Here is a 15,911-nt window from a genome sequence, read left to right on the forward strand (position 1 = left end):
TCCTAGCTTGGCAGAGTACTCCTGGCTGTCTGGTCAGAGTCTAAAGTGCACCACCTTGACCAGGATCTTCTGATTTGTGTCATTCTCTGTGCCAGGTTTTGCAAATGTCTGTTGAGCCTTGTGTGTTATGGGGTTGATAGTGTTTGAGTGTGCATGTGTGCTTCTGACTGATTCCTTGCTGAGTCTTCCTCCTCCTTCCTTCTTCATCCTCATCATCCTCATCATGATTTCTGTGATCTTCAGGGAAAATAATTTAGTATTAAAAACTATATTCCTGGAAGAGAATGTGGTCAGTGGTAACTTCACCAAGTATGACATCATTACTGTGACCTGCAAAGTCTTCGGCTAAAAAGAAAAGTGTCCTGGGAACGATTGGCCCCACTGTTTTAATATAATATAACAAGGCTCGCTTTGAAGACCCTTCTTTCTCCTTGTCTCTGAAAGGCTGTGTTTTTAGACCCAGGTGTTCCATTTCAAATCCTTATGTATTATACTGCGTTGTGTCTTTGCTATTGCATGCTATGTTTGTTTAGCACTTAGAGAAATTATACTAATTTACCTGTAGGATTTCTTAGTGACTTGGTAGAATTTTTCCCCTCCTGCAGTGCTAGAGATTGAAAGCTGAACTTTATGCATGCTAGGCAAGTGCTCTACCACTGAGTCACATTCCCCCACTAGAATATTTCTTAAATAAATAGTTGAGAAAGTATCTTTCTTTTGTTGGAGGTAGTTGGGTATCAGGTGGGTTGGATGGACGTTAATCATCTGTTACAGGTGAAGGGGAAAGCAACCCATAATTTATTGTCCCTTGATCTTCAATATAGGTGCCAAAATGACTAAACAGGGACAAAAGTGGTCTTTCAACAAATGGTACTATATAACAACTAGATTTCTGCAGGCAAGATAAACAAAAAAAAAGAAATTGTACACCTGCCTCACACCAAATTTAACTCAAAGTGGATCAAAAGCCTGAGTACAAGAGCTAAAACTATAAGCCTCCTAATAGAAAATACAAGTTCAAGTCTTCATGACCTTGTGCTACGCTAGCTGGTGACTAATTAATACAGTAAAATGTAAGTAACATTGCTGGGCGCCGATGGCACATGCCTGTAACCCTAGCTACTCAGGAGGCTGAGATTTGAAGATTGCGGTTCAAAGCTAGCCAGGAAAGTCCATGAGACGCTTATAAACTACTCAAGGAAGAGGTACTGTGGCTCAAGTGTTAGAGTGCTCACCTTGAGCAAAAAAGGGCCCAGAATTCAAGGACTAGCAAAAAAACAAACAAAAAAAAAACACAAAAAAACAAATATAGGTAACACAAGAATAATCAAAATGATACTGGACACTGTCTACAAAACAAAAACAGGCCCAGGGATATATTTCAAACGATGAATGCTTGGCAACCATGCACAAGGTCCTGGGTTCAATCCCTAGCACAAGAGGAAAAAAGACAAGGAGGAGAGAGGAAAGAGGAAAAGGAAGGAAGGAGGGAGGGAAGGAAGAAAGGGGAGAGAAAACACAACTCAGAAAGGGGGAAAATATTCTAAAACGTCTCTCTTTTTTGCATGCTAAATTACTAGTATTCAGAATATATAAGAACTGTCGTGGTCCAACCATAAAAAGATAACCCAATTTTAAAATGGAACAAGGATTTAAATAGACATTTCTTTAAAAAAATGCACACTGGCTCATAGGCATATGAAAAGATGCTTAACATCATTGGGGAAAATGCAAATCAAAGCCACAATAAAACATTAGCATGGTCATGGGAGATGGATAATAGTAAGTATTGGTGAGAATGTGGAGAATTTTACATTGCTGCTGTAAGATGATGCATCAGTTTTGTAGAACAGATCCACAGTTCCTCAAAGCTCAAACACCGAGTAATCCTGTGACCCAACAGTTCCACTCTAAATATAAACCCAAGAGAATGGAGAGTATATATCTGCAGCCATACAGATGCTCACAATTGCATTATTGATAAAGCTGAAATGTCAAAATAACTCACATGTCCGTAAGCTGAGGAATGAACAAACTGTGTAGGCCTGTAATGAAATATTAATTCATGCACAAAAGGCAATGAAGTACTGATGTGTGCTACAATATGAATGGATCTTACCTTATAGGCTATACATCTTATGATTTCACTTCTGTGAAATGCTTGAGATCTGTAAGGCAGAAAATGAATTGCTGGTTGCTTAGGGTCTGAGGGAAGGGAAAATGGGGGCTGACTACTATTGGGTGTAGGATTTTTCGGGGGAGGGAGGTTATACGATGTCTTGGAATTAGATAGTAGTCATGGTTTTCTTGACTGGTTTTCATTTAAGGCGTTGTTAAATTCTACTGTGTGTAGTTTGTTGGCTATGAATGAAGTCTCAGTAAAAATGGCTACATATAAGTTGTTTAAACCCACTGGCCACACAATTATGCAAATGAAACAACAAAGACATACCAAGTAAAATACTCAAAGGTTGAGTAAAAGGGAAATGAGTGAAAAGAGGGATGAAGGGGAGGGCCTTATACAAGGTCTGTTTTGGGGATGGGTTTTGAATGTGTCGGAGGACATGTTTCAGGTGGAAGGTATATTCGTCTAACAAGAGTAATTGAACATGGTGATGGACAGAGCCAGGGCCTGGACTTCTGGGCTTTCTGAGTCATGGAGGTGGGAGGAGGCCAGGTAGACGGGATGGAAGCAGAAGTCCTTGTTGAACCAGGATATGCAGGATGCTGCTTTTCTAAGGATGAGACAAAGTATGCAGGCATTGGCTGAGGAAAAGTTTCAGAGCTTCAAACTTGCTCTGCTAGTAAGTACTCTGTACCTTGAGCCACACTTCCTGCCTGGCTTTTTGCTGGTGAATTGGAGATGGAATCTTGAAGACTTCTCTGTCCAGGCTGGCTTTGAACTACCTCCCTCTGGATCTCAGCCTTCTGACTTGCTAGGATTATAGCCATGAGAACCTGGCATCTAGCTGGATGTTTTTAATCTTGGAGTTGGCATTGTTTCCAGAAACTTGGCCAGCTTTTTTTTTTTTTTTTAATCTTGGAGCAGAGGTAAGAACCTTCCGTACTGAATAGTGGATGATGAAAAGCTAACTACATTTTTATTATATGATGTAAGTCTTTGTCGTTAATGTACCCACCACACAGGCAACTTATAAGGCAGTAATAAAGACGCTGGGCTCTTGGAGGAAGGAGTGCCAAGCTCAGGGAGGTGGATAGGCTGGGGTGGAGAGCAGAGATCTTCCCTAGGGATCTGTACTGGGAGGTGACCTTACAGTATTGATGGGTGAAAGACAGGGCAAAAGAGTGAGACTATTTGAAAAATAATGAAACCAAAAAGGCGTGGGAGCATTGGCTAAAGTGCTAGAGGACCTAACCTACATAGCAAGCACAGGGACTTGAGATTGAATCTCAGGACAAAGAATGGGGGGGGGGGGGCAGGGGAAGGGGAAGGAAGAGAGAAGAAGTAAAGGGGGAGGGAGGGAGGGAGGAAGTTGATGCCAAAAACATAAATGATGGTATTAGAAACTGTGTCATAATCTAAGCACCTTTTTGAGGGTTGGCGTGTATCATCTTGAGGTGCCTTCCTGGAAGATCTTGCGCTAACAAGTCACTATTTGGAGCAGGAATGTGTCGTTATCTTTCAGGTAGGTGTTCTGGGGGAGAGGAGAAGCTTGACAGTCATTCTTTTTGGCAGATAACTTTGATTTAAAAATGGCAATTGGGTGGTAGGCTGTGTTTGCTAGGATAAAAATAAGGTGTAAGCAAATGAAACATAGGTCATGAAATAAATTAGGAAAGCACTCCCCCCCCCCCCGCCCCGGTTGGTTGTGAGGGGCGCTGTCCCTCAGCTCTTCAGCTCAAGGCTAGTGCTCTACCACTTGAGCCACAGTGACACTTCTGACTTTTTCTGCTTATGTGGTACTGAGAAATGGAATCCAGGGCCTCAGGCATGCCAGGCAAGCACTCTGCCACCGAGCCTCCTTCCCAGCCCCAGGAAAGCACTTTTTTTCTCTTTCTTTGAGGCACCTGCATGCTGTCTTTTAGGGAGTCCAGATTGATTGTGTAGTTCGTTTTTGCTGGGATAAGATTGGCGAAAGGCTATCTTTGTAAAGAATTTGCTCAGCCAGGGTAGGTTTAATATGGAGAAATGTTAAGAAGTAAGGGATGGCCCAGCCTACACATGCCAGAGGCTGGTTAGAAAGTATCCAGAACCCAGGGGAAAACCGGGGTGTTTGGGGTTGGGTCACCAGCTCTTCAGAGAACAACAGGAGAAGGAAGCAACAGAGCAGGACTGTCTTCCTCCACCCTTCTTGCCTCTCCATGGAAAAGTGGGTCCACACCAGCAAGGACAGCTCTGTGCACCCGGCCTTGCACTCAGCGTGGAACTTGTGAAGAGTAGACCATCTTGAGTTCAATTGGGTGTGTAACTTGGGGAGGAGGGAGAGCAGGAGAGCTAGACTTGTCATTCCCACTTCTTGACAGTGGGCCTTACTAGGAGTCTTTTGCACAGAACAAGAGTTCTATTGTTTGCTGCAGTCTACCCCGGCTGGTCCCCGAGATCCTGCAAAAGTCCAGTCAGGAGCATTTTCTCACTCCCTCTCGCACATCTGCTTGGGTAGGGGACTCCTGTCTGCTTCAGTCACCCTGCGGTTTCCTATTGGGTCCTCTGCCTGGGATACTAGGGATTACCTTTTGGTCCAGCACACAGGCATTTAATAAAGGTTTGGTGAAAGACAAGTCACATTATTGCAGGAGACACAGCCAGCTTTACCTCAGTGTAGTGGACTTGGAGTTGGAAAAAAAAAGTCCTTTTCCAGAAGGCTCCCAGGATGAGCAGCCCCATGGCTTATGAAACCCCATGCCAGCTGCCCCAGGCCTTCCCAAGCTCCTTATGATCTCCCCCGCAGCGATTCTCCAAGGGCCATGGCTGTGGTTTGCATGGTGAGATTTCATTTGCCTTTGACTCAGAGGTGCTGAGGATGTGGACCTCTGCCCAGCAAGGTTTTAACCGGACTCCACCCTGTTGCTTGCTGCTCACAGATCTAACGTAGAGCTCTCCTCTTTTTTTCCCCCAATGCATTTTTGTGTATTGAATTTCTTTTCTGCCAGTTCCATCCAGCTTTGTTCTCATTTCCAGAATATACCAGTTTTCAGGAGGAAGTGCTCCCTCCTCTTCTCCCACCCTTCTTTAGAACTTAAAGAACAGAAAAGCCTCGCTTTGAACTCATGAATATTTTGGTTTGGTTTTTGTAAAGTTCTTAAGCCTGAACGGAAGTTTAAAAGGTGACTTAAAAAGCATGCTCTTAGGCAAAAACTTAAGCCTTTAGGTAAGCGGCCAGAATGTGGTTCATATCCAGCTTTAAAATAACCAACCCAGGGCCAGTGTTGTTTTTCTGTATCCCACTGCTTCCCTGCCTCTGATTGTTTTGAAGCAAACAGCAGACATCATATGATTTCATTAGAGATGGCATTTTAAACGACTGCCTTTTAATGTTGTAGAGCTGTTTGGCTAGCCCAGAGGATCTAGGGAAAGCCTGTCTCTGCAGTCTCTCTGAGCCTCCAGGCACAGAGCCAGGGAAGAAGCATTACCTGAGCCATCCAGTGGGTGGCCTGGATCACAGGCCCCAGGGAGACCTGTCGGTTCTCTCCCTTCCCCTCTCCTCCACTCATTATAGCCCGCCCCTGCTCACCAAGCCCTGAACAAGCAAACACGTTTTCCTAGTGATGGAAATCACATTAACCTTTTCCATGAAGGGAAAATAGATCTTCCTTTTCACAAGGTCATGAGAAGCAGTGGATTTGATTTTATTGTTACTATTGCGGTATTTCAAATATATATGTGCAGGCATATAAATTTAAATGTCTGTATATGCAGATCTTAAATGTATTGCTTGATAGGATTTTACATTTATACCCATGCAACCCCTCCCCTCCAAGGTTGAGAGAGAGAGACAGCATTTGAAATTCCCCAGAAAACACTACTAACCCCCAATAAAGGTAACTACTGTCCCAGTATTGACACCATACGTTCGTTTTGCTTATTCTTGAGCTTCTTATAAGTGGATCCATCAGTAATTACATTTGTGGAAATGTGGTCAGTTGTGGGTGACTCATGGTGGCTTATCTCATGACAGTATGGAACAGCATTGCTGGGCAGCATGGATGGACTATTGGTTTGCGAGTTCGATCGTGGTGGTCATGTTTATTGTCTGCTCTGTGTTGGGATCTGTTTGAAGGGCTTTAGGTGATGTGGTTGATTTACTCTTGGAAGTGAATTTGTGCGTTAGTCTTTATGGTTATCCTTTATAGAAACACACATGTAGAGTCAGATCATTTTCCCTAGAATTACACTCCTAATGGTGATCAGTTCTGGATGAGTGTGCACACAGGCACTCAGAGGGCTCGGTTTTACCCACATGAGAAGGGGACATCAGCTTCCCCAGGCTTCACTGGCTCTTGGGCTCCACAGTCCCTCAGGAGAAGACATGCACATTACAGAGAGGCCTGGTCACTTGGGTGAGGTTGCTCAGCCTTTGAGGAGCAGAGCTAGGACTGGCTTTTCAGATTCTCCATGTAGCTACCTCTTCCTCCTCCTCCTCCTCCTCCTCCTCTTCCTCCCCCTCCTCCTCCTCCTCCTCCTCCTCCTTCTCTTCTTCCTCCTCTTCCTGCTTCTCCTCCTTCTCCAATTTTTTTTTTGTGTTCTCTTTGGTGATGGTTATTTCCATTTGGTGATTGCTTATTTCCATTGCCAGCACAATGGAGTAGGTTTTATTACTCCACAGGTCACACTTGGTTGCACGCAATAAAAACTAACTTAAATCCAAAAGGAATCTGAATGTATGCAATCCTGGAGCCAAGCTCCGTGTGGATGGAACCCTGCTGGCACGGATTAGTTTTGTGCTCGTGGAAGGGGTGCTTCACCAGGTCCAGGGACCCCCTCGTCCTCCTTCACAACACACTCCATGCTATCCCTGCAGAGTGGCAAGCCTTAAAGCCTTAAGCTGGCTTTGCAGCCCTTTCTGCAGGTGCTGAGGCCAGGGTAGAAAGTTGCTTATGCAAATGTGCTTGGGTGCCTGTGTGCAGGCTGCTGGTCTGGAGGAACTTCTGGCCCCTTTTGTCTTGTGCAATGAGTAGAGTTACCTTTCTCATAGATGTGTAACTGCACTATTCATGGCTAACTAACTCCAACCCATATTCAATACTCCTTGCAAACAAAGCTTAATCGCCTGAGCTAGAGTGGGTCAGAAGGGAGGCTTGTGAATGATGGCCCTGCTGAACAGGAAGGGTGGGAGAGGCAGAGGACAGTGGGCTTCTACATTCAGCTTTGGTTTTCTCTTCTGGTCGTCTGAAATGGAAAAGTTGCCTCGTTGTCCCTTGTCTCTTAATGGCAATGTATGTTCTCTGCGCAGGCACATAATGGAAGGCCTGTTTGGCAGTTGGAAAATGTCTCTCGACTGCAGAAGGTGCTGTCCTGGCTTGGGGATGTGGTTAGCATTCAGTAGCCACAACAGTGTGAAGCTGGTTTCCACTCCCAGCCAGCTACAGTGAATAACTGGGTCCTGGAAGGCGTTTGTGGGAAAGATGAATGGCCTTTCCCCTTGTCACCTCCCATTTCAGCCTACTCACCTTTTACCTTATGCTTATTACCTATCTTCTCATGTATTCCCTGGCCCTGTTTCTGATCCTGATGTACCAGGAATAGAACAGCAGCTGTGGAGGGTAAACCTTCATCCCGATGAGTCTGGTAGTCTGGTAAATTGGATTAGGAACAAGTCTCTATTTCCCTTTCATTACTACTTTGATGGTAATCAATTTATTTCATGTGGCTTACAAGTCTCCCTTCTCTACATTCATCTTACTGTCTTTCTGAAATTTTTATTCTGTGACTTCTTATCCTTAAAAAAAAAAAAAAGAAAGGCTAGCTATGGACAAACAACACTTAGCATTTTTCACTTTCATTTTCTTGCTCTTTACCCAAATACAATTGAGTTTACATGGGCTGGCCGAATGAACAGTTTGGGAGCTGTTGGTGATGGCCTAGTATCTTTTTGCTCACATGAAGAATTCAAATTCTGCAAGAGAAGAGACTGGCTATAGCTTCCGCTCCAGCCAGTGGAAGGGACGGGGGCTGTGGTGTGAGGGGGAACGTCACGAATATTGCTGACTTCAGGCAAGCGGCACACGCCTGAACGTCACATCTCAGCTCCTTTACTTCCCAGGAGAGGGGCTTGTGTGAGGACTTCATCACCGGCCTCATGTCGGAGTACAGGTGTCACGTCCTAGGCAGTGCAGTTAAGAGCTAGTGTACCTTCTCATTGTTCTGTTTCCTAGTATACCTTCCTGTGTGTAGTAGTAGTAGTAGTAGCAGCAGCAGCAGTAGCAGCAGCATTGCTAGATGGTACATTGTACCTTGTTCGTGTGCATTTACTTTCGCTCAGGCTGGGCTGCCCCTTCCCACCCTGGCAGTAGTGCTCACTGACAGTGCATTACCCAGATCTCAGTCTGTTATTCTGTTGTGACAGAATCCCACTGACCAGGGGATTTAGAACGAACAGAGATGTATTGCCTGACAGTGTGGAGGCTGAGAAGTCCAAGATGAAAGTGTGGGCAGGCTTGTGTTTGATGGGGGCCTGGCCTCTCCTCCCAAGAAGCTACATCTTTTGCACAGGTGGGCCACTGTTCTCAAATGACAGAAGAGCCCAGAGCAAGAGCCCAAACCCCAAGCTTTTTTAAGCATTAAGTCCAGCCTTGAGTGTGGGGTCCTCTTGGCACAGTCGCCTCTGCTAGCACAGTCATCACATTGGCAATTGGGGTTCAACATGACTCTTAGAGACAAACATGCAAACCGTGGCATCTAGCTTGTTGCCTTTGTCAGTCTGTAGTTGCAAAGTAGTGTCTCAGTCAAAGGGTGACTTCTCTGAACAACTAAAGTACTGTTTGTCAAAACGAATTCCAGGAAATGGTGGAAACTTTTTTGGTGGGGGAGTGGGAAGGGGGGGACATAGGAATGGATCAAGGAAGGGTGGTGGAGCACGTCACAGTGGTCAGTGTACACCATGTAAACCACGAACCATGTAACTTGTGGGTAGGGATGGAGAGGGAAAACGGGAGAAGGAAGGACCTGGTGACATTTCAGAAACATTGTATTCATAACCTGGCTTATGGAATTGTAACCCCTTTTAATAGCAAAATTAAGAAACAGTAGTAGCTCAGTAAAAACCTGAGCAATAATTGAGTACCAGAAGTAATTCAAAAATTTTAGTCTGGATCATGGAAGGCATAGGTGGGTGGGATCATCTTCGGCTAGGTTGGCCTGGGCATAGACGTAAGACCCTATTTAAAGGAATAACTAAAGCAAAAAGAATTGGAAGCATGGCTTCAGTGGCAGAGTGACTGTTAACAAGCCTAAGGCCCTGAGTTCAAACCCTAGAGCTGCTTAAGGAAAAGCAGTGTTTTCTTTGACACATGGAGGCAGGTGGGTAATGAAGCCCTTGTGTTTTGGAGATGTGGAAGGTGTTTTGGAGGCAGATAGAGATGGAGGTTGTATAGCATTGTACATGTATTGAATGCTATCTATATGCCTGAGCTTTTTTGCTTAAGGCTGGTGCTCTGCCACTTGAGCCACAGGTCTACTTCTGGCCTTTTGGCGGTTAACTGGACATAACAAATCTCATAGACTTTTCTGCCAGGGCTAGCTTCAAACTGGGGTCCTCAGATCTCAGCCTCTGAAGTAGTAGGATTACAAATAGAGCCACTGGTGCCTGGTTTCAGTTGGTTCATATTGCTGTTATTATAGATTATGGCTGGCTTTATGACGCTTTACTCTTCCTCCACCCTCCCATAAGAGCTGTTTATGACATGTTTTGGCCTAAACTAGTAATCTTTCTATTTGTACGACTGTATAAATATTGCTCACTGTTGAACACTAGATTTTAATGCACACCTTTCCCCTGGAGTTGAGTAATAGTCTTACTTTTCTTAGTCTTTTCTTTTTTGCATAGTTCCTTTGTCACATTTAGTGAGTATGTTTTCTCTCTAGAAGCCTCCCTGTTTTCCAATTGACAGGGGTGAGACCCTGTCCTCCCCACAGTCCTCTGTCCCTGGGGTCTTTAGCCAGGGGCAGTGACCAGCCTGCGTAGTGTCACCAGAGGACTTCCTTGCGCATGTCTGCTGTGACACTGATAATGCAGATTCAGCCTCCTCTCCCTCAGCTGGACCAGGGAGGCCTCCTTTTCCCCCTGAGTTGTGTAAAGTGGGAAGTTGCACTGCGATGTTTTCATATTTCATTGTGATCTGGCCTCGATCTTAAATATTATCTTATTTTGATTCCCCCCCATTCTTGGAATGTGAAACCCATTCTTCCCTGGTGAGCTGCCCTCCGGTGGGCTGTGTGGACCAGCGCTGGCCGAGGCGCCCCAGGGTGTGGCCCCTGCTCTAGGTGCCCACCGGTGGAGAGGAAGTGGACTGGCCACTGTGGAGCCCGGGCATCCTGCCATCCCACGTTTGCATTAATTTTGACTCCAGTATTCAACCCTTCTCTGTATTCGGTGTATGTGGTGGGAGATTCCGTGATCTGTTTGTTTCGCAGATATCCAGCAGGGAGAAGGGATCTGGTCTCGTCATTATGGGCGATGACACGAGCGACTGACTGACTTCTCTGTGTTTCAGTCCATCCCCAGAATGGCTCCTCACCCACCCCTGTCCCCCGTACTGCTTGGGGCCTCCAGTTCCTGAGCCTTTCCGAGCTCTGCCAGTCACATCAGCCTGCTTCTCCTCGGGACCCCTGGGCAGAAACTCAGTCTTCACCTTATCTGTCATGTTCCCTGCTCTGTACTCTCTCCATCTTCACCGACTGGGCGGATGGGCTTGTGTTTCCTGGAAGATGACGTTGGATTTTTAAACTTTAATTTTTGGTGCATCTGTTGTTGTTGTTGTTTGGGGCGGGGTCAGTCGTGAGGCTTGAACTCTGGGCTTGAGTGCTGTCCTTGTGCTCTTTAGCTCAAGGCTAGGATTCTGTCACTTGAGCCACAGCACCACTTCTGGTTTTCTGGTGGTTTATTGAGATAAGAGTTTCACTGACTTCCTGCCTGGGCTGGCTTTGAATTCTGATCCTCAGGTCTCAGCCCCTTGAGTAGCTAGGATTACAGGTGTGAGCCATCAGCACCTGGCTGTTTTTTCTTTTATAAGGAGCAGGGTCTTTAGTCTGCTGTAGCAAGGTCTTTAGTCTGCCCTGTGAACACTTTTAACCAAGAGCAAGCTTTTGGAAGCCTCAAGTGAACAATGTACTTTTAGATTCCAGTAGTGAGAATGGTATGAATGTGGGAAGTGAGGGGTTCATTGTGGTATTTCCGTATTTCATGCCATGTGTGAAGTTTATAATTCTGACTTCCTCAACTTCCCTCTCATCTCCAACACTCCATCCTTCCTCTTCTCCTTGTGTCTGTCCATCCACTGGCATCCTTATGGAACTGACTGCTTTACGTGTTCATCCTGCTGATTGGCGATTGTCTGCTCATGACTCAGCATTTCAGCCTGGATGTTTTATCGCCATCTCAAACTGAGCAGAGCCAAAACAAAACCCATGATTTTGACTCTTCTTTTCCCCCACCCCCCAACCCCCTGTTCCTAGCCTTGCTTACAGCCCTTGATGGCTTCCCATGGCTTGCGGAATGACTCACATGTCCCATCAACCTGAACAACGAGAAGGCCCTAGCTCCCTAAACTCTTGTCTAACCTTGCTCTAGCTCTTCTTTGGCGATTGGGAAGATTGTTTCCAGCACAGGGCCTTTGCACTTGCTTTTCTCTCTGCCTGGGAGGCTTTGCTGCAGGCTGGCTCCTTTCTGTTCTTCAGCTCCGTGCTCAGATAATTAGTGCTAGACCGACCTTCCTGCTGATGCCCGTGAAACGCTGACTCTCCACCGTAGAGTCCAGACACAGCTTTCTGTGTCCAGACACGGCTCTTGCCCCTCTGTGCCATCCAAATAGCAAAGGGCACTTTGGAGCCTCTGAATTGCAAAAAGTCCGCCCTCACATCGCATTTGAATTGCTTCATTTAACCTTCAGGTACTCGTACTTTTAACAGCTGGTCTCTTTGACTCCTTTGTCACTAGGATTGTATTCAAAACAAAACAAAACAAAACTCCCGTCTGGTTCACTGTTCTATTTTTGATACCCAGCACTGCCTCTGCACACAGGAGGTACTTCAATAAGTAGTAATTCACTCTACGAACAGATTTCTGGAAGCTCCAAGATGGAAGTGATGTCACAGGATCTAGATACAGTGTTTCTGGAGCCCTCGGTAGGAGCACATCTAGATCATTCATTGAGCACCTTCCTTGGGCTTCTGCTCGTCTGCCTAGGCCATGAGTCCCTGCTTGCCCTCACGCATCAAGTTCAAGTTCAGAGTTGGGGGGGAGGCGGGGAAGAGGGTATGGAGATAGAGAGCTTTCACCTTTGGCAGCCTCCATTCTTCATTCAATCAGTCGACTCAAGACCACACACTGACATCCTTGCCTTTCCTTATCCCCTCCTACTCCATCCCAGAGTGCCGGAGGCGCCCGTGGCCCTGGGAGTATCATCCCCTCTTCACCGTGCGCCGCACATCGGGATTTGGTAGTTCCGTGTGCTGAGCGCTGTCAGCTTTCCGGCAGCAGCAGAGCTCGGGAATGCACACCGGAGGGCTGGAGGCTCCCAGGGCCTTGCGCTGTCTGCTCCCCGGTTCTCCAGCCCTATGCCGTTAGCCCAACCTCTCCATTCAGCGGAATTCTCCTTTGCTCACTCAGTGTGGGCAAAAACTCAAAAATACCCCAAAGTAATTTTTTGAAAGCTCGATTTTAGTTTATCCCTCAAAGGCTTAAAATAACACCTGTCATATAAGATTTCCTGTGTGGCATTTTTTTGGTATGAGACCAACTACTACAGAGTGTGTGCACCATGTAAGTGTCTATCCAAGCACGCACACACACGCGCACGCGCGCGCACACACATGTGCTCTCTTCACTCTATGTAGATATTACATATTCTGCCATCAGATTTCCTGTATTTGTGTATTTCTATCTTTTGCATATTAGGACCCAGCAGAACTTTCATTTTGCCCCAGAGTGCCATCCAAACAGCAAAGGGCAATACTGAGCATCGGAATGGCTGCATTTCCGAAGGTTTCTTTAGCATTACATTTGAATTGCTTAATTTAATTTTTACTTGGAATCAGTTGCTAAGCAACCAGGAAGACCGGCAAGAATCAGCAAGGCTAATTCGGTTCTGTTACTAGTACGTTAGCATCTCTTATATTTACATAGACAGTTGGTTGTAAATATACTTCACCCAATGCAATGCGCTGTGTTGTCCAAGGAAAACAGTTGGTGTGGAAGTGATAGCAAGACATGGGTTGGCTGCACAAGTCTTAACTTCATGCTCACGCCTCCAGCAAGTGTGAAACTTCAGGCAAGTGTGAAGTTGCTTCAGGTTTGGAACTGGTGTTGTCCCATTTGTTTGTGAAGCGACTTGGTAAATAATATGCACAGGTGTAAAATGGAACTTCTTTGCATGATTTGTTACCCTCAGCAAAGTGGATCTAGCCTGATTTGCCCCCAAGCCAGGCTTAAATCAGTTATTTTTCCTTTTTTTTTGAAAGCCTAGTATTTAGCTATTGCTGTATGAAATATGTTACAGGTCATTTCTGTACCCCATGTTTTTTCTGATGATGAATATTGAATTTGTTAACCCATTTGATCTGTAAATTATCAGAAGTCAATGCTCGTCACAAATATTTGAATTCTTAAAAAAACTTACATGCGTTTGTACAAGGAAGTCCTCCTGGCACACCTAGGCGCCACCCCCGGTCCTGTGTCAAAAGCTAGACAAGTATGGTAGTGAGTTACTCAAGAGGTACCCAGGGAGCTACCGTGCGTTAGACTGCTAGAAAAACAGGTCTCTCCAGTGACACAGAAAATGACTGTGACCCGAGCCCTTGGTAAGAGGCAGGAGCAGGGCCTTATCTTTTAAACTGTGTCCCATGGGTCCTTTGTTCTTAAAGACCTAGCTGACATTTCTCGTGTGTAATGAACATTGCTTGGGATAGATGAATATCAGCGTTTCTATATTTACCTTGTTCATGGAGACATGAGCTGGTGAAGGAGATTGTACAAATGGGGAAAAGTACCTTTTGCTTGGGCAGTACAATTTGAGAGTACAGTAGGTTGTTGCAGTTCATTGATTGTGGCTAGAAGAAAGCCATTTGAGTTAGAGAAAGGTCTGAATGTTTTTTGTTTTTTTTTTGCACTTGATAGCAAATGAATTCTCCTTGATTCAAGATAGTCATTAGTTGGGACAATGAGTTGGTATGTATCCATGAAAGGCCCTTTATGAGAATCTGATTTAATAGATAAGAACAAATATAGTCCTTACTTATTTGCAGGGTACAGTTTCCCCTAATCTGAGCATTTGCTTCATATTTATTACTTGGACTTTACAAATACCATTTGAAAACTCTGTATGCCAGAATATAAGCCTTTCAGGGGTGAGTGTCCATGTTAAATAGTAGTTCCTTAAGGAATTTAAACTAGTGGGGGCGGGGCAGGATTGTTAATGCTGAGGATCAAACACAGGAGCTTGGATAGTCTACTACTGAGCTCCACTACTAAGTCCTCTAAACTTTTAGGACCAAAATATAGTCCTAAACTCGTGTGTGTGTGTGTGTGTGTGTGTGTGTGTGTGTGTGTGTGAAGTTATATACATGTGTTGCTTTATGCACTGTATCATATACATGATAAGAAAAGCAGGACAGTAGAGTTAATGAAAAGATGAAGGCAAATCATAATGTATTGTCCGGTTAATCACGATAGTCTCATGCTCATCTTAGAACAAGGTTCATCATTAAAGTCAGCTTTCCAATGGTTTTCGTTGGCCTTTAACTTCTAGGTGGCTTTTACTCAGAGCGACTGGTTTATTAGTTCGTTCCTTAAAGTGGCAGAGTGGAGAGGCGAGAGTGAAGGGTGGGATTTTGGTCTCTGCGTAGCCTGGGGTCACACTACTGCTGTCTTCCATGTTTTGGTTTCTTTGCAGAAAGCCTGGCGGCCGCTTGTTGCCTCTGTTGTATAGGACAAGTGGGCAAACTCATAACCTCCGAAGTGGAAGGGCATCAGATGGACTGGTGCTGGGGGTAGGGTGGATCCGGACTCCTGGGAGCTGAGACGCTGTATTTCTGCACTCACTTCACACGGGAGTCTGAGAGTCCACTGCCCTAGGCAGCATCTCCAAATAAGCTTAAGTGTAGGCAATTATTATTACTGTTTTTGTAAGGGCTGGGCTTGTGGCTCGCGTGTTGAGCACTTAACCTGGCAAGCACAAACCTCTGAGTTCAGTCCCCAGTTCTGGAACGAAACAGAGCTTGAGCGAGACTGAAGAGATGTGGGGATGTGCTAGGGAGCCATTGCAGGTGTACGTGGGCACAGTGAGGATTGTTTATCCTTCTGTTTACCACCGTGCCGTGACGGTGGTGAGAGCATGGGATTTGAACACTGAACTTTGGCTCTGCGCTATCGATCTCACAGTGGACAGTGGCTCTCTTCCTAAGAAGCCTCAGTTCCCTCATGGGTAACTTCACCAGGTGGTGGGATTAAACTTAAGAAAGCAAACTTGGTGAGAGGGCTCTTGTCATCACCCACATGTCGCTTCATCGCTAATACCTTATACGAATAAAGATGGAAAGCCTTTTCCAGCAGGTGGCTTTTTTCTTGTGTGTGTGCATACTTGGTAACAGTTTGTGTTTGTTTGTTTCCTGTCTAGACTGCCTCTTCAAGCTATGTCCCATGAATCGCTACTCTGCCCAGAAGCAGTTCTGGAAAGCTGCTAAGCCGGGGGCCAATAGCACAACAGATGCGGTGCTGCTCAACAAGCTGCATGTACGT

General features: G+C 45.5%; 1 protein-coding gene across 5 annotated transcripts in view; it reads left to right on the plus strand.

Annotated features, from left to right (window-relative positions):
• The window catches only part of Itpr1 (inositol 1,4,5-trisphosphate receptor type 1), a 297,583-nt gene that overhangs the window by 84,067 nt on the left and 197,605 nt on the right, over positions 1-15,911 (plus strand). For all 5 annotated transcript variants that reach the window (XM_042680110.1, XM_042680115.1, XM_042680112.1 and 2 more), the window contains exon 5: positions 15,790-15,905. In XM_042680110.1, coding sequence (XP_042536044.1) covers positions 15,790-15,905 — 116 coding nt within the window. The remainder of the gene's footprint in view (positions 1-15,789; positions 15,906-15,911) is intronic.

This window comes from Dipodomys spectabilis, unplaced genomic scaffold (genome assembly GCF_019054845.1).
Source record: "Dipodomys spectabilis isolate Male_0828 unplaced genomic scaffold, ASM1905484v1 ptg000054l, whole genome shotgun sequence".
Classification (NCBI taxonomy): domain Eukaryota; kingdom Metazoa; phylum Chordata; class Mammalia; order Rodentia; family Heteromyidae; genus Dipodomys; species Dipodomys spectabilis.